The sequence below is a fragment of the Selaginella moellendorffii genome, unplaced genomic scaffold (assembly GCF_000143415.4).
Source record: "Selaginella moellendorffii unplaced genomic scaffold, v1.0 SELMOscaffold_73, whole genome shotgun sequence".
In the NCBI taxonomy this organism is placed as follows: domain Eukaryota; kingdom Viridiplantae; phylum Streptophyta; class Lycopodiopsida; order Selaginellales; family Selaginellaceae; genus Selaginella; species Selaginella moellendorffii.
In genome coordinates, this window is record NW_003314334.1 from 536,920 (window position 1) to 560,702 (window position 23,783).

Sequence of the window (23,783 nt, forward strand, 5' to 3'; positions counted from 1 at the left end):
AAAAGAGGAGTAACCGGGGCTTGTTCGCATACTGACCTGGCCGTAAGCTGTAACTATTATGGCAGTAGCACACATGCCATAATATTGACACTTACGTTATTTTGTTTGAAACATGGGATCCAAGAGAATTCTACGTCATTTAGACTCTTGCGTGATCTCCCTGTCTGCCAGGTACTAAACCTTAAGGTATTTGACGACAAACTAATTTCTGGTTTTGTTCAGCCGTTGCAACAAGACCTTGTGTTCTTCACTTCTTAAGAAGGCATATTCAATTATCATTTGGTTCTGTTCCAAGGCTACTCGGGGTAGCCACATTTTTACAATTCAAGTAATAAATTCCAAGTCCTTGAGGTGTAATATTTACAAAAATGTTTTCTCCTACCTTAAGCACAAAGCTCGAACTTTATCGCATGTGGCTCTTGACCTTAAGTGCCTGTGTAACACAACTTTACAGCCAATTGAACTCAATGAGATGGAAGCACGGGTGATTCTTCGTCTTCATTGTTACCAGCGAGGGCGTCTTTGTCCCTGTAGACTATCTGAAAGCCACCACCAACGCCATGATTTAGGCTGTCGATCGGAGCCTCACGGGTCCTCCACGTCCAGAGAGACGTGATTAAACACGAGCTGACACGCCATCATTCTCCTCCAGACGAGAGCATACAGCTGCAACGCATTCTGCTCCAAAACATTCGCCAGGTCCGATGGAAGACTCTTGATGCCTGTCGGTCTCGAGTTGGACCAAAACTTCCGAGGACAGTGTTCTTGCCATATCTCTCTTTTGAATGCTCTCGATGGCTTGAGCCGGACCGTCCTCCAACCTTGCTTCCAAAAAGATGCTCGTGGTGCAGAAGCTTTACGATGCCGGAAAGCTCACTTGCCCGCCGGATAAATCTCTGCGTCCACGTTCCAGTAAAGCTCTTGATCTCCTCCACCAGAGCAGCGGATTTGCTCGCGTCCACAAACTCCTGGCTTATCTTCCGGGTTCACTTCCTGTCTACTCTGTCTGATTCAGAAACTAGAACCATCCCCTGTGCTCCCTTGAGTGCTGTTTTGATCCGGCTGGCGAGTACTTCCAACGCCTCTCACATTTCTCAGCTTGCAGCTCCCGTGTTCCGTCTTCGCAATTGACAACTTCCACCTGAGCGAGAGAAGAAAAGCGTTCTTTTTTCTCCCTGTGCGTATAGAAAACATCTGACGAGGAAGATCTTACCTGTGATGTCAATTGAGACTATAACGTGTTCCTCGAAGTCGGCCATTGCTTGGAGTGTGCGTCGTCCTCCCCTCCAAGTTACCAAAGTCTTGGAGTCAGCAAGGACAGGAAAGCTGATAAGAGCAAACCTCGACGCAAAGGATTGCTTCCACCCAAAGCTGTGCATGCAAACGAGTGTCACGGCTTGCAAGTGTTGATTCGCAAGGAAAGTTTCTCATCTCAGGAAGAAGTCACCACAACTTCGTGAAAACGCACAGAGATCGTCTGCCATCAGTTTGGGCCACCACGCCTCAAACACGCTCTCGGTTTTGGAGCGCTTCTGGTGTTCTCTTCCTGGTACGTCTCTATCGTTTTGGCCTTGGCAGGAGATTCCCCCACTGCCACCACCTTTCCCGTGAGAGCAGCCCGTTGTTCTATCGTCTCTTTCGAGGAGTCGATGGCAGTTGATACTCGTTGATCGTTTGTGATCTGTTGAAGGATAAGTCTCTTGGAGTAACGCTTGAGGATAGTCGATCTCAAGGTCTTGAAGGCCCTCCACGTAGTATCACAATGTCGTGGGAACGAAATGGAGTTCATCAAAGGAATCCTGGATGAGGACCAAACATTTTCAAAACCAATATTACATTTAGAAGAACTTACTTGGCCAATTTCTTCTTGGTGGAAATCTACAATAGCCTTTAGAAACTGTGTCGCACGGACGACCAGCTGCTTTGCATTATTGGAAACGTCACTTCAAAGATCTTCATTGTCATGCTTGAGCATGCCTGTGAAGAATCAGAGGTGAAAAACAGTCCAAGATGTAGAGAAAAGAAAAGTTGCAGAAGCACACACCTTGCCCAATGCTGCTGAGCCCAAAGGCAGAGCGATTTGTGGAGCTGCACAAGTCGACTGTCACTAGCTTCGCTGCGTCAAAGTTCTCAGCACCAACGTGAGAAGAGATATACAACTGTGCCATGTCCGGCGAGACGTCCATCAATCATCACACCAGTAAAAGTGAATTTTGCAATTGGTCCTGTTCTACCTGCCATAACTTGTTCGTCCATGATCTCTTACCACCCTTGTCTCTTGAAAACTCCCAGGCACCAGGTCGATCCAGTTCTCGAATTCTGGAACTCCAACTTCAACACCAGCTCCACGCCTTGTCCCAGGTACCTGAGAGCAGCCAAACCGGTGTGTCCTCCCATTCGTAACTCTTGCGCAGGTGAGAGCGTCTTGCATCTTCTACTTGGCTTCATTGCTTTCACCATGTGACATCTTGTTTCGTTCCTTCTTCTTTGCAGCGTTGGCAGTGTCACTGGGCTTATTTTCCACAGCCAATCACCGTCTGCTTGGATCTGGCATTTTTCTTATCTTTTGCTGGTGTCAGTCTCACATTAGAGATTCATCACATTCTCAGCCCCATCTCTACTGTTAGCGGAAGAATAAGCATGGATTTGTGCCAATCGCCCATCACCACTGGCTCTCCCTCCCCAAAATCCCACACGATATCCTACCTGAGCCAATGGAAGCAACTGAGAACGAGCTTGAGAGCTTCCATTCTACTTGTTACTAGTCGATGATTCGATGGAGCACGTCAAGGCTAAACAACATTTTCATCCACAAGCCTTAACCCCTCGTAAATATGCTTGTATACCCCTCGTAAATATGCTTGTATATATGCTTCAAATATGCATGTTTATATAAGTGAAATTAACAAAATAGTGAAGCCAAGTGTAAATGCCCACAATGACACATTTTCTTGCCACCAGTTGTTATTGCTGTTGAAGTGCTCATAAACCACCAAGGTGGAATTGCTATTGCGGAGACACTCTTTGTCAAATGGCTTTCCACATAAGCCTAAATTTCCCAAATAACTCAACTTGTCAAATGTGCTCATCTGCCTGGGGCCAAATGGAATCTTGCCCTCTAGCCTGTTGAATGAAAGATTAAAAAATCACAGTGAATGAAGTTCTTGAAGCATGTTGGGGATGGGTCCACTAATATTGTTGAAAGAGAAGTCCAACTGCTCTATCTGTACCATCTTGCCTAGAGTTTAGGGAATGTTTCCAGAAAAGTGATTATTGGAGAGATTGAGGATGTGGAGTCCAACCAATTCACCCAAACTTGAAGGAATCACTCCTATCAATTGGTTGGATGACAGATCAAGGATGGTATTTGATGGATCGAAATATGGAAATTCCTGTTCTCTTCTTTTCACCATAAGCATTAATGGTCTCCATTGTGGAGAATTATGATTGTCATATTTGAATCCACCTAATTGGCTTATAGACCCTGAAAGACATCCTTCAAACTTGTTGCGTGAGAGGTCAAGGACATGAAGCTTGGTCATGTTCCACAACCAATCAGGTATTGGTCCATGCAAGTTGTTTCCACCCATGCTCAACATTGAGATTTTTGAAATGTGAAAGAAATGAAAGAATTTTCCAAAAACATTTGTTATCACTGATGATAATGTACCATATTCGTTGTGATAGAGTTTCTGGTAGCTCACCTTCAAATTTGTTAAATTTGTTATGTGAGAGTGAAATATATTCAAGACTTGTCATGTTTTTGAAGACATCTGCAGCAAGCTTTCCACTCAAAGAGTTATCATCAACCCGAAAAAATAATAGATGAGTGCAGTCCTTAAGCCAATTTGGCAAACTCCCAACTAATCCATTACCGCTCACATCCAAGAACCGCAAAGCACATGAAAACCCAGGACTAACTCTTGGGCATTTCCTCAGTGAGCATGTTCTCTGCCAAATTTAGGAGGTGCACCTCCCTTGAAATGGGTGGCATATGTCCGTTGAATCTGTTCCGTGATAGATACAATTCTTGAATTGAAGTTGTTGTCAAGAAATTTGGTAAGGTGGCATTTAAGCTGTTGTTATGCAAGTCAAGATTCGATAGCTGCCTTAAGTTCATTGGTATAGCACCAGTCAACAAATTGCTACCCAAAGAAAGGTCACTTAAATTTGATAAATGCTCCACGCTAGTTGGTATATTACCCGTGAACCTGTTATTGCTAAGGTCAAGGTTCGTTAGTCCTCCCATTTGTCCTAAGCTGACTGGTATGTTGCCACAAAACATGTTGTAACTCAGATCTAAACTCTGGCGATTACTTGAATATGATGGAATATCACCTGATAGAAAGTTGTAGGACAAATCCAGAATTCTAAATTGAACACCAAGTTGTGGTGGTAATGAGCCTGTCAAGGAGCAATCTATTAGAGAAAGCTCCTCCAAATGAGTCGAGTTCCATATTTCTTTTGGGATTGGCGCAGTACCATTCAAATGCCTCAAAGACAAAACTTTGAGATGAGGTGGAAGTGCTATAAAACCTTCAAAAATGTTATGAGCATGAATGTATATCTCCTCCAGCTTACTGCAGTTACCAAGCTCCTCAGGAATTGACCCAAAAATATAGCCAAAGGAAATTTCAACATGACGTAGGTTTGTTAGCTGCCCAATTGACCTGGGTATTCCTCCAATAGCAATGTCAGCCCAAATAACTTCGAGCGATGATAAATTGCCAATAAATTCCGGAATTTCACATGGCAAATACAACGTTTTCAGTTTCTTCATCATTCCAAACTCTTTTGGTAGAGGGCCAACCAGGTTATTCAAAGAGAGGTCAAGCACCTCCAGATTTTTCAACCTGGATACTTCCGGACTGATTATTCCTTCGAGATTGAGACCCCCCAAATCGAGCATTATAACGTGACCAGTAACATTACTGCAGGTCACTCCTTCCCAGGACACACAGAGATTGTGAGAATTTTCCATTGTCCAGCCGGATAGAGCAGTGTGATTTGATAAACCTCCTTTAAACGCAAGCAAAGCCTGGAGCTCATACATTTCCTATGCCTGTATACAAGCTGAAATGCCGAGCATAACATAAGCACCAAGAACAAGAGCCCCTCCCATGCCTGCAATGAACTAAATCTCTTCTCTTCTCTTTGCCACGAAGCTCTGCTCGAAATGCTTTCCTTTTTATGCCGAGCAACCTTGGCATGTAAAAAACGCATGGGCCGGAAAGCGCTCATGCAGTCTTCGTCAGTCTTCATCGTCCAAAATGCATGTGCCCATATAGGGATAGGACTTTCAAACTATTAAGAAAAAACAGGCTTTGGAAACATTAGTGATTCGCAAAGCCAGATTTGTTTTACATCATGTGACAGGAGGAGGAAAAAAATGAAGTTCCTTACTCACCTTGCAACAATCTTCCTTCGTTTCACAAAAATGTGCAGCGCCATCTTTCTTCCAACTTTTGATCCTTTGGGACATAAATCGAGTAGGCTTCTTCCAGATGTAACACCCAAACCTCCCAATCCCGATCATCACCGGCTTTCCTTTCGGATCCACTCCAGCTCCTTGGGATACTCGAGTGAGGGTACCCGAGAGCATAAACTATGACGTCATTACATTGGAGACGGCCATGCAGCTGATGGACCCTCCTTGTACAAGACGGAAGTCCCATGGTGGAATCGAAAACTTTGCTCCTGGATTTCACCACCGGCGAGCCGCACTCTTCCTCTTCCTCGTCGTTGTTGTAGTGGCACGAATGATAGCGATTACAGCCGAGGAAGTATCTGGGTCTAAACTTCGTGAGCTTGAGCTTTCCGGTGTGGCAATTAGGGTGTGTTGCTGTAGAGAGGATGTGATGTATGGGCCCGGAGCATTCCTTCATTCTTCATGCCGTGGACTTTGAGGGAGCTCTTTGAGATGTAGTTGGCAGCAGGAACAGCAGTGAGCGAGAACTGATCCAGTTCGTCGCCGTTGTAGCTCACAAGCCGTGCCGGAAAGCTCATGCTGGAGAAATCTCTGCGTCCACCGTCCGGTACTCTCGAGGAGCTCTCGATCTCCTTCTCCCGGCCAGCCACAGACTGGACCCTTTCAGCGGATTTACTAAGTTCCTTCTTCATGATAGCTTCGAGCTTAATCGTCTCAAGAATGTGCCAGGCGATGGCTTCTACTCCTTCAGCCTTCTTCTTGCTTCTTGAGGACTTACTTCGAATCTCCACCATCTTTTCATCCCTTGGGAGGCTTCTTTGCGGCATTTGTAGTGCCGCTGGGCTTTTGTTCCACAGCCACCGGTTGCTACTTGGATCTGGCATTTTTCTTATCTTTCCCTGGCGGATCCTGGTTCTCTTCTTGCGGCTTTGCTGTCCGTTTAGATTTTCTCGCAGGAGGCTTCTTCATCACATTGTCGGCCTTTCGCAGTCGAGGCTTTCAAAGCCACTCCTTTCTTCCCTTTCCTTCGAAACCATCTTCTAGTGCCTGACTGTTAGCAGAAGAGCATGCAATCCAATCCCCCTGGCTGGAATCTACTGCTAGCGGAAGAGCACGGGTTTTAGGCCCGCCCGATCTAATTCCCCTGGCTCGAAAATCCCATCTGGGGCAATGGAAGGCAGGAATGCCGAGCATACCAGCCGTGAGAACAGGAAACTCTTGCCGCTAATGCGTTACGAGGCGCGCAGTGGATAAACCCTAAGCCCTAGGGCCGTTGGATTTTAATCACTTGGATGGAATGTGGTGTACTGGCCAACCTGAGCGGTGACGAAGGTGCCCCAATCAGTACTTAGTCATGTCAAGTGGTTACGAGGACGATGAGGAACATGGAGAGTGAGAATGGTTTCTTTGGAGGTGAGAGTTATTGGATTTAACTCTTTGAGATTGACTATTCTCTGATCACGAAAAAGCCATTTAAACAAAGAATAATGTTGTAGCCTTTCAACGTGATTGCGTATCCGACTTTAGCTCAGTTGGCAGAGCGGAGGACTGTAATGTGTTGCAGATATCCTTAGGTCGCTAGTTCGAATCTGGCAAGTTGGATCTATTTTATTTTGGCCATGTTTTATTGCTTCGTGGCACATGTTTCTAGGGTTTTGTGCTGGAGCTATACTGGATTAGGGTTTGCGGAGCGCGGAGCTCCGACGCGGCGAGGGGGATTCCAATGCGGAATTTGATCTGAAATTCGAGCTGAGGGAGTAGGTTTCTAGATTTAGATCGAGGATTTCGGTGTCGCGGCGGGCAGCCATGGGCCTGGACATGCCGAAGATGCATCTGTTTCGGTCCGAGGATATGACGCTTGTGCAGCTCATCATCCCGGTGGAATCGGCCCACGGCACGCTCACGCATTTGGCGGAATTGGGAGCCCTCCAATTCAAAGATGTAAGGATTTGATAGAATGAGCTGAGGGATTGGAAGATTTCACGTTATTTGATGTGTTCTTGCAGCTTAACCCGGAAAAAAGCCCCTTTCAGAGAACTTACGCTAACCAGGTTTGTTCTCATTCATTTCGACGTATATATCTGTAAGTCGATGACTATGTTGTATTTCAGGTGAAACGCTGCGATGAGATGCTTCGCAAACTCCAGTACTTCTCGGACCAGCTCCAAAAATCAGGACTCGCACCGACGCCGTCGGCTGTAGAGAGCGATCTCAACTTCGATGAGTTGGAGGTATGAGCAATGGAATGCCTACCCCTTATTTTCCTTTCTTTTAATTTTGGCACGACATTTACAGGTGAAAATCAATGAACTGGAGCCAGAATTCAGGGAAGTGAACTCCAACCTCGAGAAGTTGAAGCGCACCCGCAATGAACTTACGGAGTTCCTTCTCGTGCTGGACAAGGTACGCCATAGCGTGTGTAATTCTAAATGGTGATGTCAACTTCGTGCAGGCCGGTGCATTTTTTGAGAGTGCGCGTCAAAATGCAAATTCGCAACAGAGGGAGGACGAGTCGATCAGTGGTGGCGAGTCTATTGAGAGTCCGCTGCTAGAACGGGTAATTTTTGTGTTTCAGTGTTGTGATTATCTTATCGACTTACTGCAGGAAATGCAAGTCGAGCCCAGCAAAAAACTAAAAGTCGGGTTTATCGCTGGCGTTATTCCAAAACATAAAGCCAACCAATTCGAGCGTATCATCTTCAGAGCCACTCGTGGCAATATGTTTTACAAATGCGTACCACTTGACGAGCGAGTTAGTGATCCTGCCACCGGCGACCAGGTGTGTTGCTAATGCTGTGATAATCGTCTTGTTCTAACTATGAGCCTCACTCAGGTGGAAAAAGTCGTGTTTTTGGTCTTCTTTTCCGGTGAAAGATCACGTACCAAAATTTTGAAGATTTGCGATGCTTTTGGAGCCAACCGGTACCCTTTCCCAGAAGAAACTCTTAAAAGACGTCAAATGAGAATAGAGGTTTGGCTGCGCGTATCATAACTTGATTTAACGTGATTACTGTTGGCAGGTTTCAGCCAGACTGTCTGAGATGCAAACAACTCTCGATGTTAGTAGTGACCATCGGGAAACCGTGCTGAAAACAATAGGCTATCAGCTGGAACTCTGGCTCGAAATGGTTCTGAAAGATAAATACGTTTATAATGCGCTAAACATGCTGAGTATGGACGTGACGAGCAAGTGCCTTGTTGGTGAGGCTTGGTCTCCGTTGGGGGCTTTACCACGCGTAAGTGATTTAATTTTATATTTGCTTCTTTCCAGTTCTCAGCTTTCTTGGCTACTCAGATCCAAGACACATTGCGATATGCAACAGTTGAAACGAACTCGCAAGTCACAACCATTTTCCAAGTTCTTCACACAAAGGAGGCTCCACCAACGTATTTCCAAGTTAATAAATTCACGTCAGCCTTCCAGGAAATCGTGGATGCATATGGGTAAGATTGTGAACCATTATTGGCTGACAAAAGTCTTATGGTCTTTTGGCCTCCAGTGTTGGAAGATATCAAGAAGCAAACCCGGGAGTTTTCACCATCGTGACATTTCCATTTCTATTCGCGGTCATGTTTGGGGACTGGGGTCACGGAATTGTCTTGCTCCTGGCAACTCTCTGGCTGCTTGTAAACGAGAGGAGACTTGGAAGTCAGGTTCGTTTGGTTTTCCTCTTCTTCAGTCTTTTATTCTGAGCTTAAAAACAGAAACTGGGAGACATCATGGAAATGGCATTTGCCGGTAGATACGTGCTGCTTCTCATGTCTCTTTTCTCAATCTATACGGGCTTCATCTACAACGAATTTTTCTCTGTACCTTTCGAAATATTTGGACGCTCTGCATACAAGTGTGAAACTCCGTCTTGCAGGTATATATCTTTCTACCATGTCGAGCTCTCTTTCTTACCGCTTTTTTTCTAGTGAATCTACCACAGTAGGCTTGGTAAAATACCGTGATAGGCCTTATGCGTTCGGCGTGGATCCTGTTTGGCATGGCAGTCGCAGCGAGTTACCTTTTTTGAATTCTTTGAAGATGAAGATGTCCATTATTCTTGGAGTCGCTCAGATGTTGCTGGGTATCGTTCTCAGTTTGTTCAACGCTGTATACTTCGCTCAGCCGCTCGATATCTGGTAAGCTCGTGAGATTGTCCAAACAGTAGTTCTAAAATTCTTTACTTTGCAGGTTTCAGTTTATACCGCAGATACTTTTCCTCAGCTCGCTCTTCGGCTACCTATCCTTTCTAATAATTCTAAAGTGGATCACCGGATCGCAGGCCGACTTATACCATGTCATGATTTATATGTTTCTAGGCCCGACAGATGACCTGGACGGGAATCAGCTGTTTGCGGGCCAGAAGTACTTCCAGGTATTGTCGTCGAGTTTGTTTTTCAGTTCGGTTTTGTTGAGCTTGTCAACTTGCACAGCTGGCGCTGCTGTTTATTGCGCTGATATCAGTTCCTTGGATGCTTCTTCCAAAACCATTGATTCTCCGAAAGCAACACCTCGAGGTGCTTTTGCGCTTGTTGGATGTCTTGTTCCTCATTATTGTCTTTGGCAGAAGACGCAAGGAGAAGGCTACGCCGGCCTTGAAGAGCATCCGGACGAAGAGCATGAAGAGTTTGAGTTCAGCGAGATTTTCGTACATCAGTTGATACACACGATCGAGTTTGTGTTGGGGGCTGTCTCAAACACCGCATCGTATCTTCGTCTGTGGGCATTGAGGTAACAATCCCGACTTCCGGCGACTTTGGGAAGCCTCCTGACACGTTTTTCTTCGTTGCAGTTTGGCCCATGCAGAACTTTCGGCCGTGTTTTACGAGAAAGTGTTGCTGCTCGCCTGGGGGTAAGTATAAGATCGCTGCCATCTTTCGAATATTAAAATCTCTGTTCATCGCAGGTATCAAAACATCTTCATCATATTGATTGGCTTCATCGTGTTCGTGTGCGCCACGGTTGGCGTTCTGCTGGTAATGGAAACATTGAGCGCATTCCTCCACGCGCTTCGTCTCCACTGGGTGGAATTTATGAACAAGTTTTACGTTGGCGACGGCTACAAATTCCAACCTCTATCGTTTGTGAATCTGGGCAAGGAGGACGAGTCATGACAGCACTGTGTTTTGTCAATAACCACATTGGTTGGACAATAAAGCGTGTATAGTATCATTTGCCATGTAAGGTCCGTTAAATCATAAACTAAAAGATATTTCTTATGCAGACATTTTTTATGAAAAAAAAAAGAGACTAAGACATCATCTTTGCGTTTTCCAGGAGGACAAAACGGCGGATTGGTCTATATACAGGACCGTACAATATGACAAGAAAAAAAAAAAGAGGAGAGGAGGAACCCTCAGATTACAGTTGTAAAGCCAAATCTGGCTGCTGGTGTTGCTGCTGCTGCTGCTGCTGCTGATGTTGATGCTGCTGCTGCTGCTGCTGTAAGTTCAGCAAGAGTTGGGATTGAGCCTGGTGCTGTGGGGACTTCGGAGACTGGAGGCGAACGTTCAAATCCGGAGGAAGCGGTCTCAGCTGCAGCTGATTGTGATGGTGTTGGTGTTGCTGCTGATGATGCTGTTGTTGCTGGTGAAGGTGGTGAAGCTGCTGCTGCTGCTGCTGCTGCTGCTGCTGCTGCGGTTGAAACCTCTGAGACTTCCAAGGCTGCAACAGGGACTGCGAGATCGCGTTGTACACCCCCATCTGCTGCTGCTGCTGCTCCTTGAGGTGGAAGTCATGGCTTTGCTGCCTAAAAAAATCGGCACTGCTCGCGTTCATGTCCGGCCTCAGTTGCTGTTGCTGGTGGTGGTGTTGTTGCTGTTGCGGTTGTTGTGGTGGTGTTGCGGTAGCAGATTGTTTCGCCATCATGCCTTGGCCGCCGAGCCCCGGCATTCCAAACAACGGGCCCCCGGCGCTCGTGGCGTTGCCGCTGCTGTTACCGTACGCTGACAAGCCATGGAACGCCATGGTGGACGGAACGGATGCCGCCGCCGCTTGTTCGGCGTTGGACCGGCCTGGATTCGCATGCTCCTGTCCAAACACTCGCGGCAAACCACCGCCACTGCTGCTGCTCTTGTCCCTTGCGCCTGATTCCTGGACCCCCAAGGCTTTCTGCAGCGACCACGCGCCCCTCGACGCGTCCATGCCTGAAAATCCTACGCTACCGTTTGGACCAAACTTAGGAGGTGCTGGAGCTGGATACCTGCTTGCCTCGGCTTGGTTCTCAGCTGCGGCACTACCGCCTGGATGATCTCTTTGGAGCGGAGGAGGAAACCTCGCGGGCGGCTTCTTTAGCTGCTGCTGTGGCTGCTGCTGTTGCTGCTGCTGCTGGGCCACTGCCTCGACGTTCCTGTAGTTTTGAACCCCGTTCCTGTGCTGGTGCTGGTGCTGCTGGTGCTGCTGCTGGTGCTGCTGTTGTACGTCGAAAACTTTCGAGACAGTCGGCCTGAATGGAAGCTGTACAGGAGCCGCAGGAGCACTGGCAGAAGTAGTTGCCATGCTGGATGGTACTTCAATCGCAGGAGGTTGCTGTGACGAGTCCTTGGCCTCGTCCCTTGGAAGAATCTGTTGTGCCGCGGGCTCGGTTCGTAAGCAGTCAGGTCGTGAAGACTTCTCATGCTCTCCAACCCAACCGGGACCAAACGGAACATTTGGAGCCAAAACCTTACGAATCTTCCTCGCAACAAAGTCCCAGGCCGGACGCTTGAAGTTTGCACCGAACAAGGCGAGGCTTTGAGCATACGAGCCACCATATTGAACTCCAGACTACAATACAGAATCTATTAGCATCATGAGGCAGGCGGGAATAATGCTTACCGGAACAATTTGTGCGACAACAGCGTCCTCAAAAGGCTCGGGAGGACGGTAAGTGTGACGACGATTCTCATCGACAGTAAGTAGTCGGCGTCCGTCCTTGAGAGAGGCAGCTTTTGATAAAGAACCTGAAAGTAACACGCACAGGTGATCAATACGATTAGTAAAGCGCAAACAGCAGCGTTTTTATACCTTCCGGAAATTCGAAATCGTTTGCAGAACTTTGAAATGGAGAATTTGACTTGTGAGATAAATCAGCCACCCGGTCAATGGTCGATGCCTTCTTTCCATCCGCTAAGCCAGCCCCGGGCGTTACATCAGTGCCTTGCTGTTCAGAAAACCTTCTGGTTGTACACCGCTTTAGCTTGGATTGTTTCCCAGGGCCCTTGCGGTGACCATTGAGCCGACCTTTCAAGACATCAAAAGCTTTTCGGGCGATGTCCTTGATAGCTTTGGCCTGTTTATTATCGGTGCAAACTGTAAGAATCAGTTTGAAAGTTTAACAAGCTCAGACCTGTTTGTAATAAATTGTTCTCGGAGCGTTGTATTTCATAGCGTTGCTGCAAATTAAATTAACATCCCTCTGCGATAGGAGGCAATTAGTCAACAGTTCCCGGAAGAAATATCAGCTCTCACCTCAAAAAGCTCAATGGATCCGTATGCCCCCTTGGAGAGTTTCTTTTTTATCGTACTGAAATCCATGGGCTCCTTGATGATGTCCAGGTAATCTGGTATCTGCAACGAAACCAAATAAGCGACCTGCAATGAGGGATATCACACGGATGAACAGACCTCTTCAGGATCAACTGGCTCAGCAAAAACTCCGTATGTATCTTTCCTACAGACCAGAAACCATAAGCAATGCTCGCTCCGCAAAATTGGAAACAATTACAGAACTCACTTTTGGAATCTCTCCAGAAGCTCTTCAAGGACCCTGTGTGGAGGAGAACCATTCTCGAGCAGTCCTGGAAGACGCAACGCACCCATTAATTCTCGGAACCGTGAAATCCAAGAGTAAAACTAACCGGAAGTCGGTGTTGGGACAAATCTCACATCTTTCTCCTGTTGCTAAGATGAGCAAACTCAGTTAAGTGATCAAACACAAACGACTAGCCATACCTTCATTCTCCGCTTGGAACCATCTTCGGCATCGGCTGTGGAGGCTGCGACCTTCTCCTCCTCGCCTGTGCCCTCGGAGGCGTCTCTAAACTTTCGTTTCCTAGAAGAATGCTGTTGCAAGCCCTCGTCTTCCATGGACTCGCTAGCACTGGCACTGGTAGTGGTAGTGGTAGTAGTAACGGCTGCCGGTGTTCTTTGGCGATGCTCCACGGACCCTCCAGCTGCTGTGGCTGCTGCCGCCGTGCCATTCGATCTAGCCTCTGGATGCCTCGACCTCGTACCCCCTGACGGCGAGGAGAGCCCGCTAGATCCAGACCCTAGACCTGTAGACGCGACGCCATTCGAGGCCGGGGCCTTAGATCTCACGCCCTGGGACGGCGGTGGGAGCTCGGGGGCGTCCTGCTGAGGCTTCCGGAGCTTAAGAATGAGCTTGAGCTGCTTCTTCTTGGGAGAGAGCGCCGATGCCTCATCGTCACGCGAAGATCGGGGCTTGGTGACGGGCTTTGTGCTAGAAACCGGTGCCGGGACCTTCTTAGCCTCGATCGGCTGCTGGATCGACGAGGACGGCTTCTTTGGCAGCTTGCCGTGGTGATTCCCGGCCCCGTGCTTATGATTCGCAATATTCTGCCCAGCCGCTGGCTGCCTCGCGAGATTGTGCTCGTGCCGCGGGAGATTCTGCCCAGCCGCTGGCTGCTTCGCGAGATTCTGCTCGTGCCGCGCGAGAATCTGCCCAGCCGCTGGCTTCTTCGCGAGATTATGCTCGGGCCGCGCAAGATCCTGCCTGTGATTGACAAGAACCTGTTGCGTCTGCCGCAGATTCACCCCGCCGGGCTTGTGATTCGCGACACCGTGCTTCACACCGGGATTTCGCCGTAGATCCGCGGCGCCGTGCTGCTGCTGCTTGAGATTCGTCCCCTGGAGGAGGCGCTGGTGGCGCTGGGAGGCGGCGGCGGCGGCGGCGGTGGCGGAGGAGGAGCAAGGCGCCGCGCCAGACGATGAGGGCAAAGAATGTGGCGGCGGAGGAGGAGGAGGAGGCGGTGGAGAAGAGGAGGAGGGATAGTGGTGGGGGTGGGTGTCCTTGTCCGCCATTCCATAAGACAATGTGTCACGCCCGCTCCCGCGGCGTTGCAGCACATACATACATGGCACCACAGCACCACATAAAAAGCGCCCAATTTTTAAGGGCCAGCGCCAGGGCCAGTAGTAGTAACTATAGTGGTAGCCTCCCTACAAGAATGGTGAATGGGTGCGCTATGGATGGATGGATGACACATCCATGGTATTCGATCATAGGGAAATCCCCACACCACACACAAGGGATAAGACCCACACACACACACCGCGCGGGGAGGGCACACCTCACCCTTCACACGCCACCAGATATGGTGGAACTGCTACCGCGGTGGCCACCGCGCGGCCACCGCGCGGCCACCGTGCGGGCCCCGCGCCGTCGGGATATCCGGGCGGCCAGCGGATATTCCGTCGGTCTGGCGAAGCTGCGCGGAAGGCAAAGGGGTGTTAGGTGGAGCCCGGTGCGTGACACGTGTACGGCGAGGGGTATATTTCTTCTCTCGGCACGGGATATTCGCGGCTCTGTTTGACTGTTGGAGTGTAGTGTAATGTAGCAGCGCGCACACTCTGTGTGTGTATGTGCGTGACAGCTTTCTGGCTATGGCGTTGGCGAGCCTTTCTCTTTGTTTTTTCACAGAGCCTGGATGATGGTCGCGATCAAGGACAATAATCTAAAAGCTTCTCTCTATCACACCAAACACACTTTAGAGTTTATAGGCGGTGGTGGTGGGAAAAAAAGTTTGGCTTGAGCAATGAGAGCGAAAAAAAGAGAGCGATTTTTTGGTACCTGTAAGCATCATCTCCCACTGGAAGAAGAAAAGGTGCGAGCAGGAGGAGGCCAATCAATGTCGTCTTTCTTCTGCTTCATCGTTTGTTCGTCTGTCGCCGCGTCGTGTGTCATAATGCTGCGCTGTGAATCAGGGAAGCCTCGCTGTTTAAGTGGAACACTGTAATTCGTGCCGGATCATAGCAGCAGCACCTGGAACTTAGAACTTCAAACTTGAAGAGACCTCTTAATCCTGACAAAAGAAACGTACCAGATTTTTGGTTTTCTTTTTGCTTCTTTTTCGAGGATTTCGACATTTGGATCTGCTGTGCAGTGACAAAGTCAGCGAAGGAAAAAACAAGCGAAGGAAAAGAAGAACCTGTGAGGAAGATCGAAGACTGACCACCATTCTGGCCTTTTTCAGGACTTAAGTAGGACCTGTGGATCGAAAGGAGTCCGCCTGTCTTTGCTCATGTACCTGATGGAGCGCTGCAATATCTTCTGCATTGGAGCGTCAGGCTCCAGCCGGGAGTCCCTGAAGTCCCTCTGGATCCGATACACCTTCTTCGCGTCCCTCAATGCGATGCTGTTCTCGAGGAGAAGGCTGTAAGTGGTGTTGTCAGGCTTAAATCCCCGAGCCTTCATGTCGTTGTAGACCGAAAACGCCACTTCGATCACGTCCTCCTTTGTGAGTCCTCGCAGCAGCGCGTTCCAGGTCTTTACGTTAACTTCCACTCCTTTCCTGAGCAAGCCTTGCATGAAGTTGTAAGCCGACTTGGTTCTTCCGGCGTTGCCAAGGCAAAGTATGATCGCTGTGTAGGTGTAGATGTCCGGCTTGAGCCCATCTCTTTTCATCTCCCGGTAAACTTTGCGAAGCCTTTTCCTTCGTCCCCGCCTGGCCAGCCCATAGAAGAGGAGATTGTAGCTCCATATGTCCGGGACGTGGCCAAAGTACTGCATCTCCCGAAAGATGTTGTAAACCAGCGATGGCTTGTATGACGTCCCGACCGCTCGGAGCAACGAGTTGAAGACGCGGGTGTCGAGACGGACATTTTTCCGCTTCATCTCTTCAAACAGCTGCAAAGCTCTGTTGACTTTGCCGGCTCTTCCGTAGCAGTCGATCATGGTCGAGTAAGTCATGGTGTCCGGTAAGAGCCCCAGCTTCTTCATTCCCTCGAAGTACATGGCCGCCATCTTCGTCTTGTTGGCTTTGCACAGACCCGAGACTATGTAGTGATAAGTTCCCACGTCCGGTGATAGCTGATCGGTTTCGAACATGTGAAAAACCTTGAGAGACTTTGTCAGCTCCGAGTCCTTGACCAAGTTCTTGATCATGATGTTGTAGGAGCTGACGTTGGAGATACGATATCTTCTCATGCGTGACAGTATCCTCGCGGACCACTTGTGTTTTCCGGCCTTCCCAAGGCAGTCCATGAGAAAATTCCCGGTCTCCACTCTAATGTCCGAGCCTGTGATCGGGTACTCTTGGAACAGTGTGTAAGTTTGCTCGGCCATCCCTGCCCTTAGAAGAATGCTGAAAAACTTCTCTGTCGTGTCCGCGTTCACACGAACCATGCTTTGGAGCATTCCGAGGAAGAGTATATGCACGGCCGAGAGATTTCCCACTCTTTCAAACGCGTCGATCAGTGTAAAAAAGATCCCTGCTGATGGCTTTGAACCTTCCAAGAGAAACTCTCCCAGCATCTTCTTGGCTCTCTCTTGTTCTCCAGACTTTAGCAGCAGGCAGACGAGTAGACTGTGCGTTGTCGTCGATGGCAGAAAGCCAAAGTCCTTCGTTGCCTGGAGAACTTTGATCGAGCCTTCGATGACATCCAGATTACTGAAGCTTCGTATCAAAACTTTGAGAGTTCCACCACTAATGTTCGAACCGTGGATATCGTTAGCCGAGTCCAGAGCTTGCATAGCGGTGAAAACTTCCTGTAAGTTTCAGAGTTATAAGCGCGAATCAAATGCGTAAAAACAACCAACCTGGTCGATCAGATTAGCTTGTGTTCCTCCAGTCCAGACCCTGCGAACATAAAACTTTAGAAACAATAGAAAACGAGAAGCTTGAGTTCCTACCTTCTTGTCGGACTCTCTACCAAGGATTCTTCCTCAGCCTTGGCATTCGAAGAAACCAAAGCCAGCGCCTTCTCTCGCTTGAGTCGCTCCAGGAACACCGAGATCTTTGAGCGACTTGATTCGATCTTCGTCTCCTCCATCTGGAAGAATTCGTTTCCAAATTCCAAGCTCGGCACCTCGAGATCAATCCGGTTGTTCACAACTGCGGAAGTAGCAGCAGTAGCTTCAAGAACTTCCGGAGCTTTCGGAAAGACTTGCACCTCTTGTTCTAGCTCGAGAGGTGGTGGAACCAGATTTTTTTCTTCCACCACCACCACTGGAGGTCTGCGCCGAGCCACCTTCTCTTTCATCTTCTCCCACCTCGCCGATTTCTTCAAGGACGTATCGCCCTGGAGGGGCTTGAGACTTCCCAAAAAAATAGCCAAATCCATTCCTTTCGACTCCTCAGATTTTCCCTTCGCCTGTGCGCCTGGCTCGATCCTGTGCTGCTGCTGCTGCTGGAGCGCTTGATCCTCTCGAAAATCTAGCACAGACTGCAAGGAAACCTTCGGAGATCTCTTGGCGACCAGAGGGGGATTGAAATCCATGGCGCTCTTGCGGAGCAGCGCCTTGCCGTGAACGCGCAAGAGGAGCTGGACATCGCTGTCTGTGATCCCTGCATTCTCCAAGGCTGCCGTGGAGAAGCCATAGCCTCGACGAAGAGCATACCTTAACGCGCGCTTGGAGAGATCGCCATGCCTCATAGAAGAACTAGCGCTTCCTCTTTATTTTAGGGTTCTTGAGGATGGGCGAGGTAGGACACGGCAATGCGGCTCGACGACGCAAGCGCCACCGCGGGATTTTCGCGAATCTCTTCTCCATCTTCGCGTGCTTCAGTCCCGTTGCTGGATTGAGCGGCGATCGCCGCGAGGAAGGCGTTGTTTTGGATCGAGACAAGGGTTTGGCATCGTCTTCCGGTAGAGAGCCGCGCGATCTTGATCGCGACGAGCAGCAGGAGCAGATTATCCTTCCATTGATGTCACAGTCGTCGTCCCTGATCTCACAAGAGCTCCAATCCGTGCTACATTCCGCGCTGCCTACGCTAGCTCGGCATCGGCATTGGCTTCTCCTCTACAGGTAATGTGGTCGATCCATCGCTGCTGCCCACGATTTCCATGCCTTGGATCAGCTCAGCACTTGGAGAGATGGAATTTCGTTGCTTACACTGTACCGCAAGAGCTCCACTGTGATTGGCCACTGCTTATTGGTAAGAAGAGAATCATTTAATTTTCATAGCCAAGCCCCTTCTAGTTGTTAGTGATGATCAAGCAACTTTTCTTTGACATCGTTTTCGATTCTTCAGGCTGTGGCAGACACTAAAGGGACTGTTTTTGGAGCTCTTTTGTCTGCACCATTGAATCCAAGCACAACGAAAAAGTACCAGGTTTGTCTTTATAGCCGATATGTGTCTCCAACGTGTTTGATCCTGGATGGTTTTCCAGGGGGATGCGAACACGTTCGTTTTCACTACTGTTTCGGGGGCTCCACAAGTGTTCCACTCAACAGGCAAGTGATGTTTCCTTTCTATACGTTTCATTCTTTTCCAAATCTCAGACGTTAGTGTGATAGGTGCCAATCGATACTATGTTCTCTGTACCAACGAGGCGCTGGCTTTAGGTGGTGGTGGTCACTTTGCACTCTACCTGGACAATGATTTGTAAGCGTTCCTTGTGTGGATAAGTGTGCCATGCAATTTTGCTCACTCGGTCGGTGCTGTTTCTTTCAGGCAGAATGGCTCCAGTGGCGAATCTCAAACTTTCGGCAATACATGTTTGGCATTCGCCGACGAGTTCAAACTGAAAGACGTTGAGGTTTGTGTACTCTGTCGCGTAGCTTCGTTCTCATAATCAGTTCTTGTACTGCAGCTTTGGGGTTTCCAACGCAATTGAGTGCTCTAGTTCCTAGAACGGGATATTCCAGATGATATGTACTCAAGCGGAGCACAGATGACCATTGACTAGGCAAGCAAGGAAATGAGTTCCTGGCTTTCTTCTGACAATGTCTCTTTCAGAATAATTCTGTACTTGGTCAACTGCGAAATTTATAGCTCCAATTTTTCCAGCTCAAGAAAGGAAATCTTAAGTTGTCTACTTGCACCAGGTAACCTATATAGTCAACACTGCTGAAACTTTCTCACCCGCTGGATGACTTCATATCAACTTCAGGTGGCCACAATGAAGTGAAGGGTGCCGTTTTTCTGGAAATGAGTAGTGGCAAGGGCAATCTTTTGAGTTCCCCGAAACACGACAATTCTCTCCGTCCGAGCCGTCGAGTTGGCTGGACACGCCAAGGCCAGGACTATAGAGGCAAGTTCGGTAATGCAGTAGAACTTCGGATGGTGTAATCAGCTTCCAGCAGTGTTCGTGGAGTCTTTCTGGCAGACAGATCTGGATCAAGTGATCTTTCGCTTTGCAATAGTCCTGGACTCCGTTTTCCTGCGGGAATCAAGACAAGAAGTCGAAGCAACGAAATGAAATGATTCAAAGACAAGGAAGAGGGGAAATTTGGTTGATAAAGTTTTTGCCACCAAGATCAAAAGCTTTCTACTTATTCTGCTTTTCTCTAAAGAAAGCTACTTGCAGAAGGCACTTAATCCTGGTCCTCCATAGAACACTCCTCCTTCAGTCAGGAGAGAATTGTAACACTCTGGATGTGTAGCATAAGTGGAAAGCTTAGCAGGCTCCACACTGTGGTTGAATTGAGTTAGAACTTTAAGATCAATGATGGAACTGGCCCAGGAAGCCCCAGACTCTGCAAAGTTTCCACTTCCCATTTGTGTTCTGGTGTGTCTGTTTGAAGGCCTAGTGTTCATCACTTCTCCACCCCACTGGACCACACTTGCAAAGTCTTCCAGCATGTCAGCAGGCCAGTAACCTATCACAATATCTGCAAATGTGAGCCACCATTTCCCACTTTTTTTTTCCTGAGAAAAAAAAAATGTAAGCTAGTTGGTAGCTTTGAAACTGTAAAACAGGTTTTGTTACCTTGGCAATGGACACGTCCACTATATATTGATCTCCATTTATTGAGGAAAATGGTGGTGGCAAAGAAGCACCCAGTGTCACTTGTTTGTTGGTCTTCACAAAACCCTTGCACTCCTGATTGTAGCAGCCAGTTTTGTGGAATCCATCAACCTGTGTGGATTTGAAATTAGCTCTCTTCACGAAGAGTCTCTTGACTCACTCACAGTCCAGTATGTGAAAATTCTAAGGCTTTGATTCACTTCTTTGTAAAGTGCTGGATACACCTGGAACAAAAATCAGATTGTCAAACTAATAACAATAAGTATAAGAAGAAAAGAATGCTTACATGCACTCCAGCTTCTATGACTTTAGTATTGTTGTTTGAGAAGAGAGAGATGAAAGATGCACTGTATTCTTTGGAACCTTCTACCACTGGCAGCCATACATTCAGTGTAGCCTTGGCACCCAAGAATTTTCCCTCAGCTGTAACACCTGCTTGCTGTTTAATATACATTTTAGAGGCAATCTATCTCAAAAGTTTATCCTTTAAACCTCAAATTTTGTTGAGTTGTTGTGGGTTTTCTGTACAGGTGAATGAAGCTAAAAATTCCAAAGCCAAAGACATATTAAAATAAAAAACATCTTGAAACAGAATTTAGAAATACTACCTCAATAATTTGCGCTTTCACATAAATAGTAAAAAGCAGTGCTTGGAAAACAAACCAAAGAAGCAACCTTGTATGCATTCTCACCAAATTTCCTTGCACAATCATTGATTGCTTATTCATTTATATGAGGAAAAAAATTAATCATATACAACAAGAAGCTTTTGACTTCCGCGCTTCTGTGTTTTTGGTCATTCTGCAAAGTCATGCTCGCTTTTGTCTTTAAGGGAGAATCGATTAGAGTCCACAGAAGGTGCAATGTGCTTCTCAAATGTCTTCCTCCATAAGTTTGTCTGCGGATCGAGGCAAGAACGGCTCGAACGTAGAGATTACTGTGAGGAACGCGAACACGTTGAGGAAGAAAAACACCAAATGGTCACCTGAAAGCTTCTCGAATCAACAAAACTAGACAAATGCAAGGAAAAGCTTAACGAACCAGGTAGAAACCACGCGTCTTGTCTCGTTTGAGCCCACGCAAAACTGCCACCATTCAGTCACTCGTTAACATTACCACTGGTTTGCCTGAAAAGTTCGAGAAAAACTTACACAATCCCTCCGGCTGCTGGTCCTATTGCTTTAAAAACTGAAACGACGCTCACGGAGAATCCATTAGCAGCGCCCCTTTGGCGTTGCTTCTGTAAAACAACAGCAGCACGTAGAGTTACTAGAGGAAGAAAAACTGGTTCGTGAATAGCGTACCACCGTATTGTTAATGAGCATGAAAGAGCCGGTCATTGCTGCGACCTGTACAGCTCCAAATCTCTCAACTTCATTCGACAATCAAGATTACAATATCTTACCGTGAGGACGTATTTCATAATCGAAGCCGAGAAAACTATTAAATGTGTCCAGGTACTGTTGTGAATTTTATTGAAGAAAGGGTACAAAACTAGCAGCGGAATAGTAATAAGCTGGCAAAACACTTGCGTTTAGAAAGAACAAAGAAAGAAATAAGAACGGAAACTTACTGCTGCATAGCGACAAGATCGGATTGCTCCAATCAATCTAGCAACAACAGGAAACAACAAAGACTGCGCCACAAGCATGGCGAATCCTACAAGTATCAAGTATTTTGTGATTAGTACCACTAGAAATCGTAAGAGACTCACCAGACACTCCTAGAACTGCACCAACATTAGAGCTTGTGAACCCAAGGCCGCCGTATGCGCGTGGGCTGACAGACCATAGCGAGAAAGTCTGTAAAACAAACAGGTTGAGTCACTAGAAAAATAAAACCGGGTTGCATACCTCTGTATAAGCAATATCATGAAGAGACCAGAAGCAGTAGACAGCTGTGGACGCCATCAAAGGCCAGTTTGTCCAAATGGACTGGTCCTCCTCTTGTGACTTATCAACTGAGGACTCCTCGTCCTTCACCGTGTTGTGATGTTTGTGCAACGTTTCCTATGGAATGGTTATTGACAACAATGCTCATCGCAATTGCGAGCTTACCGGAAGCGCAGGGATCACAAAAAGCGCAACTACAGCAATAGCGGAAACGCAAAGTGCTTGCAGGAGATATGGAAATCTGAGAGAAAAAAAATCAAAAAGAATTCTGCGCCAAATGATCATCATTACCTTGCAAAAATGCTGCCCTTTGTGAAGACATTCGGAAATTTCTCAGCTGGCTGAAATGACCAAAAAAAAACAAAATGTAAGCGCAGATTCTTGGCAATAAATTCCATAAACCTGAGCCAAGAATCCCCCCAACGATGGGCCAATAATCAATCCCAATCCCCAAGCGGTCCCAACCTGAACGAACTCTCGTTTTGGTTGACAGAGTGTAAATGCAAACTTAAAAGCCTCACCGTCGACATACCAACAGCCTGATGCTCCTCGCTGCAAATCTCAGAAGCATAAGCTTTCACCACTCCGAGAACCCCATTGAAGCTCCCAAGAATAAAACGGGTTGCCAGAGCCATTGCGAAATTAGTACTCAATCCGAAGAGGGTGTTGAACACCAGTCTACAAGAAAAAACACACAAACACACAATCAGGATTGATCACGAACTCGAGAGGCAATAGATATACATACACTGAAGTGATGCCAAGATACATAGCAGACTTTCGACCATACTTGTCTGCAATCCTCCCCCAGACAAGTCCAGTCACAGCTCTTCCAGCCATAAACGAAGAGCCTGGAAACAAAACTAGTGAGCAAACGGAAATGATCTAGAGAAGCGTCACGCTCACCAAGCCAGCCAGCATAATATCCAATGTCTTCATCCGATTTCGCGACGTGAAAGTCTTTCACCTGTCATAAAGAGAATGAAAACAAGCACAGTAACATCTCGAGACACTACCATGAAATACACAAACGGGTACAAAACCGAGATTGGCAGACCTGCAGAAACAAAATTGAGAGACTAGGAAAAAAGAGGGCATCTACCTCAGCCACTTACAGTTGCCGAGGATAACAATTCCCAGAAAGCCCAGCAGCTTGTATGGCACCGGCGCATTTTGCCGTTGGAGATGCGCAGCCTTGCAGCCGGGGCAATCTGGATGGCCTCCTCCATCCTTGGAAACCAGCAGCGGCACCACCTGCTCTTGCACTTCGGCTTGACGTGCAGCCGAAGTCATCCTCCCCTTCTGAACTCCTACAAACATGACAGCAGAGCTGTATTTATAGTCAGCTATAGACAAGCAATGAAATAACTTGGAAGCTACTTACCGGTTGCGTCACCTATCACAACACTGATTCCCGTTTTCAGTCCGTAAAACCAGCTCTCTTCGAAATGACTCATGTAGAGCCCATCCCGCTTGCTAGCAGAACATGAGGTGGGTTCCAGCAAAGGCGAGCTTGTCCAAAGCATAGCTTGCCTCGCTCAAGTTCCTGTGAATCTTGCAA

At 47.6% G+C, this 23,783-nt stretch overlaps 5 protein-coding genes and 1 non-coding gene across 13 annotated transcripts; 3 read left to right on the top strand and 3 right to left on the bottom strand.

The window, feature by feature from the left end:
- The first annotated feature begins 6,945 nt into the window (after window positions 1-6,945).
- On the top strand, window positions 6,946-7,030 carry TRNAY-GUA. Its single transcript is given in 2 exon segments — window positions 6,946-6,982; window positions 6,995-7,030. It is a non-coding gene; the product is annotated as a tRNA-Tyr (tRNA).
- Window positions 7,031-7,087: 57 nt separating this feature from the next.
- LOC9649417 (V-type proton ATPase subunit a3) lies at window positions 7,088-10,640 on the top strand. Of its 3 annotated transcripts, none has more exons than XM_002986260.2 (17): window positions 7,088-7,369; window positions 7,435-7,479; window positions 7,540-7,659; window positions 7,724-7,831; window positions 7,881-7,985; window positions 8,034-8,207; window positions 8,262-8,399; window positions 8,449-8,664; window positions 8,724-8,872; window positions 8,929-9,082; window positions 9,134-9,294; window positions 9,347-9,556; window positions 9,609-9,792; window positions 9,851-9,934; window positions 9,985-10,148; window positions 10,210-10,269; window positions 10,324-10,640. In XM_002986260.2, exons 1-17 carry the CDS (start codon window positions 7,235-7,237, stop codon window positions 10,529-10,531), a joined length of 2,415 nt encoding a protein of 804 aa, XP_002986306.2. In that variant the 5' UTR covers window positions 7,088-7,234; the 3' UTR covers window positions 10,532-10,640. The 3 variants fall into 3 exon arrangements, with proteins under 3 accessions (XP_002986306.2, XP_024515943.1, XP_024515942.1); XM_024660175.1 differs by having other exon boundaries at window positions 9,988-10,148; window positions 10,324-10,636; XM_024660174.1 differs by having other exon boundaries at window positions 7,881-8,207.
- Window positions 10,641-10,657: 17 nt separating this feature from the next.
- LOC9648876 (bromodomain testis-specific protein) lies at window positions 10,658-14,602 on the bottom strand. 2 transcript variants are annotated; one of them, XM_024660173.1, is made up of 9 exons: window positions 13,350-14,602; window positions 13,256-13,292; window positions 13,132-13,195; window positions 13,023-13,068; window positions 12,867-12,965; window positions 12,745-12,813; window positions 12,423-12,687; window positions 12,234-12,358; window positions 10,658-12,182 (listed from the first exon to the last, which is right to left on the bottom strand). In XM_024660173.1, the coding sequence occupies exons 1-9, from the start codon at window positions 14,487-14,489 to the stop codon at window positions 10,779-10,781; spliced, it is 3,249 nt and encodes a 1,082-aa protein (XP_024515941.1). In that variant the 5' UTR covers window positions 14,490-14,602; the 3' UTR covers window positions 10,658-10,778. The 2 variants fall into 2 exon arrangements, with proteins under 2 accessions (XP_024515941.1, XP_024515940.1); XM_024660172.1 differs by having other exon boundaries at window positions 13,256-13,298.
- A 542-nt stretch (window positions 14,603-15,144) lies between these two features.
- On the bottom strand, window positions 15,145-18,058 carry LOC9649418 (pentatricopeptide repeat-containing protein At1g63330). 3 transcript variants are annotated; one of them, XM_024660177.1, is made up of 6 exons: window positions 17,977-18,001; window positions 17,269-17,923; window positions 17,176-17,215; window positions 15,566-17,124; window positions 15,458-15,509; window positions 15,145-15,399 (listed from the first exon to the last, which is right to left on the bottom strand). In XM_024660177.1, the coding sequence occupies exons 2-4, from the start codon at window positions 17,853-17,855 to the stop codon at window positions 15,607-15,609; spliced, it is 2,145 nt and encodes a 714-aa protein (XP_024515945.1). In that variant the 5' UTR covers window positions 17,856-17,923; window positions 17,977-18,001; the 3' UTR covers window positions 15,145-15,399; window positions 15,458-15,509; window positions 15,566-15,606. The 3 variants fall into 3 exon arrangements, with proteins under 3 accessions (XP_024515945.1, XP_002986400.2, XP_024515944.1); XM_002986354.2 differs by having other exon boundaries at window positions 17,269-18,058; XM_024660176.1 differs by having other exon boundaries at window positions 15,458-15,512; window positions 17,269-18,058.
- LOC9649419 (oxidation resistance protein 1) lies at window positions 18,015-20,028 on the top strand. Of its 2 annotated transcripts, XM_024660179.1 has the most exons (9): window positions 18,015-18,384; window positions 18,442-18,514; window positions 18,611-18,691; window positions 18,750-18,813; window positions 18,877-18,964; window positions 19,034-19,118; window positions 19,173-19,268; window positions 19,319-19,407; window positions 19,473-20,028. In XM_024660179.1, the coding sequence occupies exons 1-7, from the start codon at window positions 18,053-18,055 to the stop codon at window positions 19,194-19,196; spliced, it is 747 nt and encodes a 248-aa protein (XP_024515947.1). In that variant the 5' UTR covers window positions 18,015-18,052; the 3' UTR covers window positions 19,197-19,268; window positions 19,319-19,407; window positions 19,473-20,028. The 2 variants fall into 2 exon arrangements, with proteins under 2 accessions (XP_024515947.1, XP_024515946.1); XM_024660178.1 differs by having other exon boundaries at window positions 19,173-19,407.
- Window positions 20,029-21,018: 990 nt separating this feature from the next.
- Window positions 21,019-23,782, bottom strand: LOC9649420 (protein ZINC INDUCED FACILITATOR-LIKE 1). Of its 2 annotated transcripts, none has more exons than XM_024660285.1 (17): window positions 23,607-23,782; window positions 23,338-23,532; window positions 23,239-23,279; window positions 23,129-23,189; window positions 22,971-23,073; window positions 22,744-22,900; window positions 22,625-22,687; window positions 22,514-22,563; window positions 22,388-22,463; window positions 22,184-22,339; window positions 22,045-22,132; window positions 21,904-21,989; window positions 21,736-21,846; window positions 21,635-21,679; window positions 21,482-21,570; window positions 21,372-21,415; window positions 21,019-21,267 (listed from the first exon to the last, which is right to left on the bottom strand). In XM_024660285.1, exons 1-17 carry the CDS (start codon window positions 23,746-23,748, stop codon window positions 21,203-21,205), a joined length of 1,572 nt encoding a protein of 523 aa, XP_024516053.1. In that variant the 5' UTR covers window positions 23,749-23,782; the 3' UTR covers window positions 21,019-21,202. The 2 variants fall into 2 exon arrangements, with proteins under 2 accessions (XP_024516053.1, XP_002986402.2); XM_002986356.2 differs by having other exon boundaries at window positions 21,019-21,315; window positions 23,607-23,778.
- Between the last annotated feature and the right edge of the window lies 1 nt (window position 23,783).

What these genes read in the sequence shown, in the direction of transcription:
- LOC9649417 (XM_024660174.1), top strand. Translation starts at nt 7,235, where the DNA reads ATGGGCCTGGACATGCCGAAGATGCATCTGTTTCGGTCCGAGGATATG. An exon ending in AGAGGAGACTTGGAAGTCAG is followed by an intron (nt 9,083 to 9,133) that starts GTTCGTTTGGTT and finishes GCTTAAAAACAG; the next exon opens with AAACTGGGAGACATCATGGA. An exon ending in TGTGAAACTCCGTCTTGCAG is followed by an intron (nt 9,295 to 9,346) that starts GTATATATCTTT and finishes CTTTTTTTCTAG; the next exon opens with TGAATCTACCACAGTAGGCT.
- LOC9648876 (XM_024660172.1), bottom strand. Translation starts at nt 14,489, where the DNA reads ATGTATGTGCTGCAACGCCGCGGGAGCGGGCGTGACACATTGTCTTAT. An exon ending in GTTCCAAGCGGAGAATGAAG is followed by an intron (nt 13,299 to 13,349) that starts GTATGGCTAGTC and finishes TGCTCATCTTAG; the next exon opens with CAACAGGAGAAAGATGTGAG. An exon ending in GATCCATTGAGCTTTTTGAG is followed by an intron (nt 12,814 to 12,866) that starts GTGAGAGCTGAT and finishes CTCCTATCGCAG; the next exon opens with AGGGATGTTAATTTAATTTG.
- LOC9649418 (XM_002986354.2), bottom strand. Translation starts at nt 18,011, where the DNA reads ATGAGGCATGGCGATCTCTCCAAGCGCGCGTTAAGGTATGCTCTTCGT. An exon ending in GTAGAGAGTCCGACAAGAAG is followed by an intron (nt 17,216 to 17,268) that starts GTAGGAACTCAA and finishes TTATGTTCGCAG; the next exon opens with GGTCTGGACTGGAGGAACAC. An exon ending in AAGCTAATCTGATCGACCAG is followed by an intron (nt 17,125 to 17,175) that starts GTTGGTTGTTTT and finishes TGAAACTTACAG; the next exon opens with GAAGTTTTCACCGCTATGCA.
- LOC9649419 (XM_024660178.1), top strand. Translation starts at nt 18,053, where the DNA reads ATGGGCGAGGTAGGACACGGCAATGCGGCTCGACGACGCAAGCGCCAC. An exon ending in CTCTACCTGGACAATGATTT is followed by an intron (nt 18,965 to 19,033) that starts GTAAGCGTTCCT and finishes TGTTTCTTTCAG; the next exon opens with GCAGAATGGCTCCAGTGGCG. An exon ending in TCAAACTGAAAGACGTTGAG is followed by an intron (nt 19,119 to 19,172) that starts GTTTGTGTACTC and finishes CTTGTACTGCAG; the next exon opens with CTTTGGGGTTTCCAACGCAA.
- LOC9649420 (XM_002986356.2), bottom strand. Translation starts at nt 23,748, where the DNA reads ATGCTTTGGACAAGCTCGCCTTTGCTGGAACCCACCTCATGTTCTGCT. An exon ending in AGGCTGTTGGTATGTCGACG is followed by an intron (nt 22,688 to 22,743) that starts GTGAGGCTTTTA and finishes GAGTTCGTTCAG; the next exon opens with GTTGGGACCGCTTGGGGATT. An exon ending in ATGATATTGCTTATACAGAG is followed by an intron (nt 22,133 to 22,183) that starts GTATGCAACCCG and finishes TTTGTTTTACAG; the next exon opens with ACTTTCTCGCTATGGTCTGT.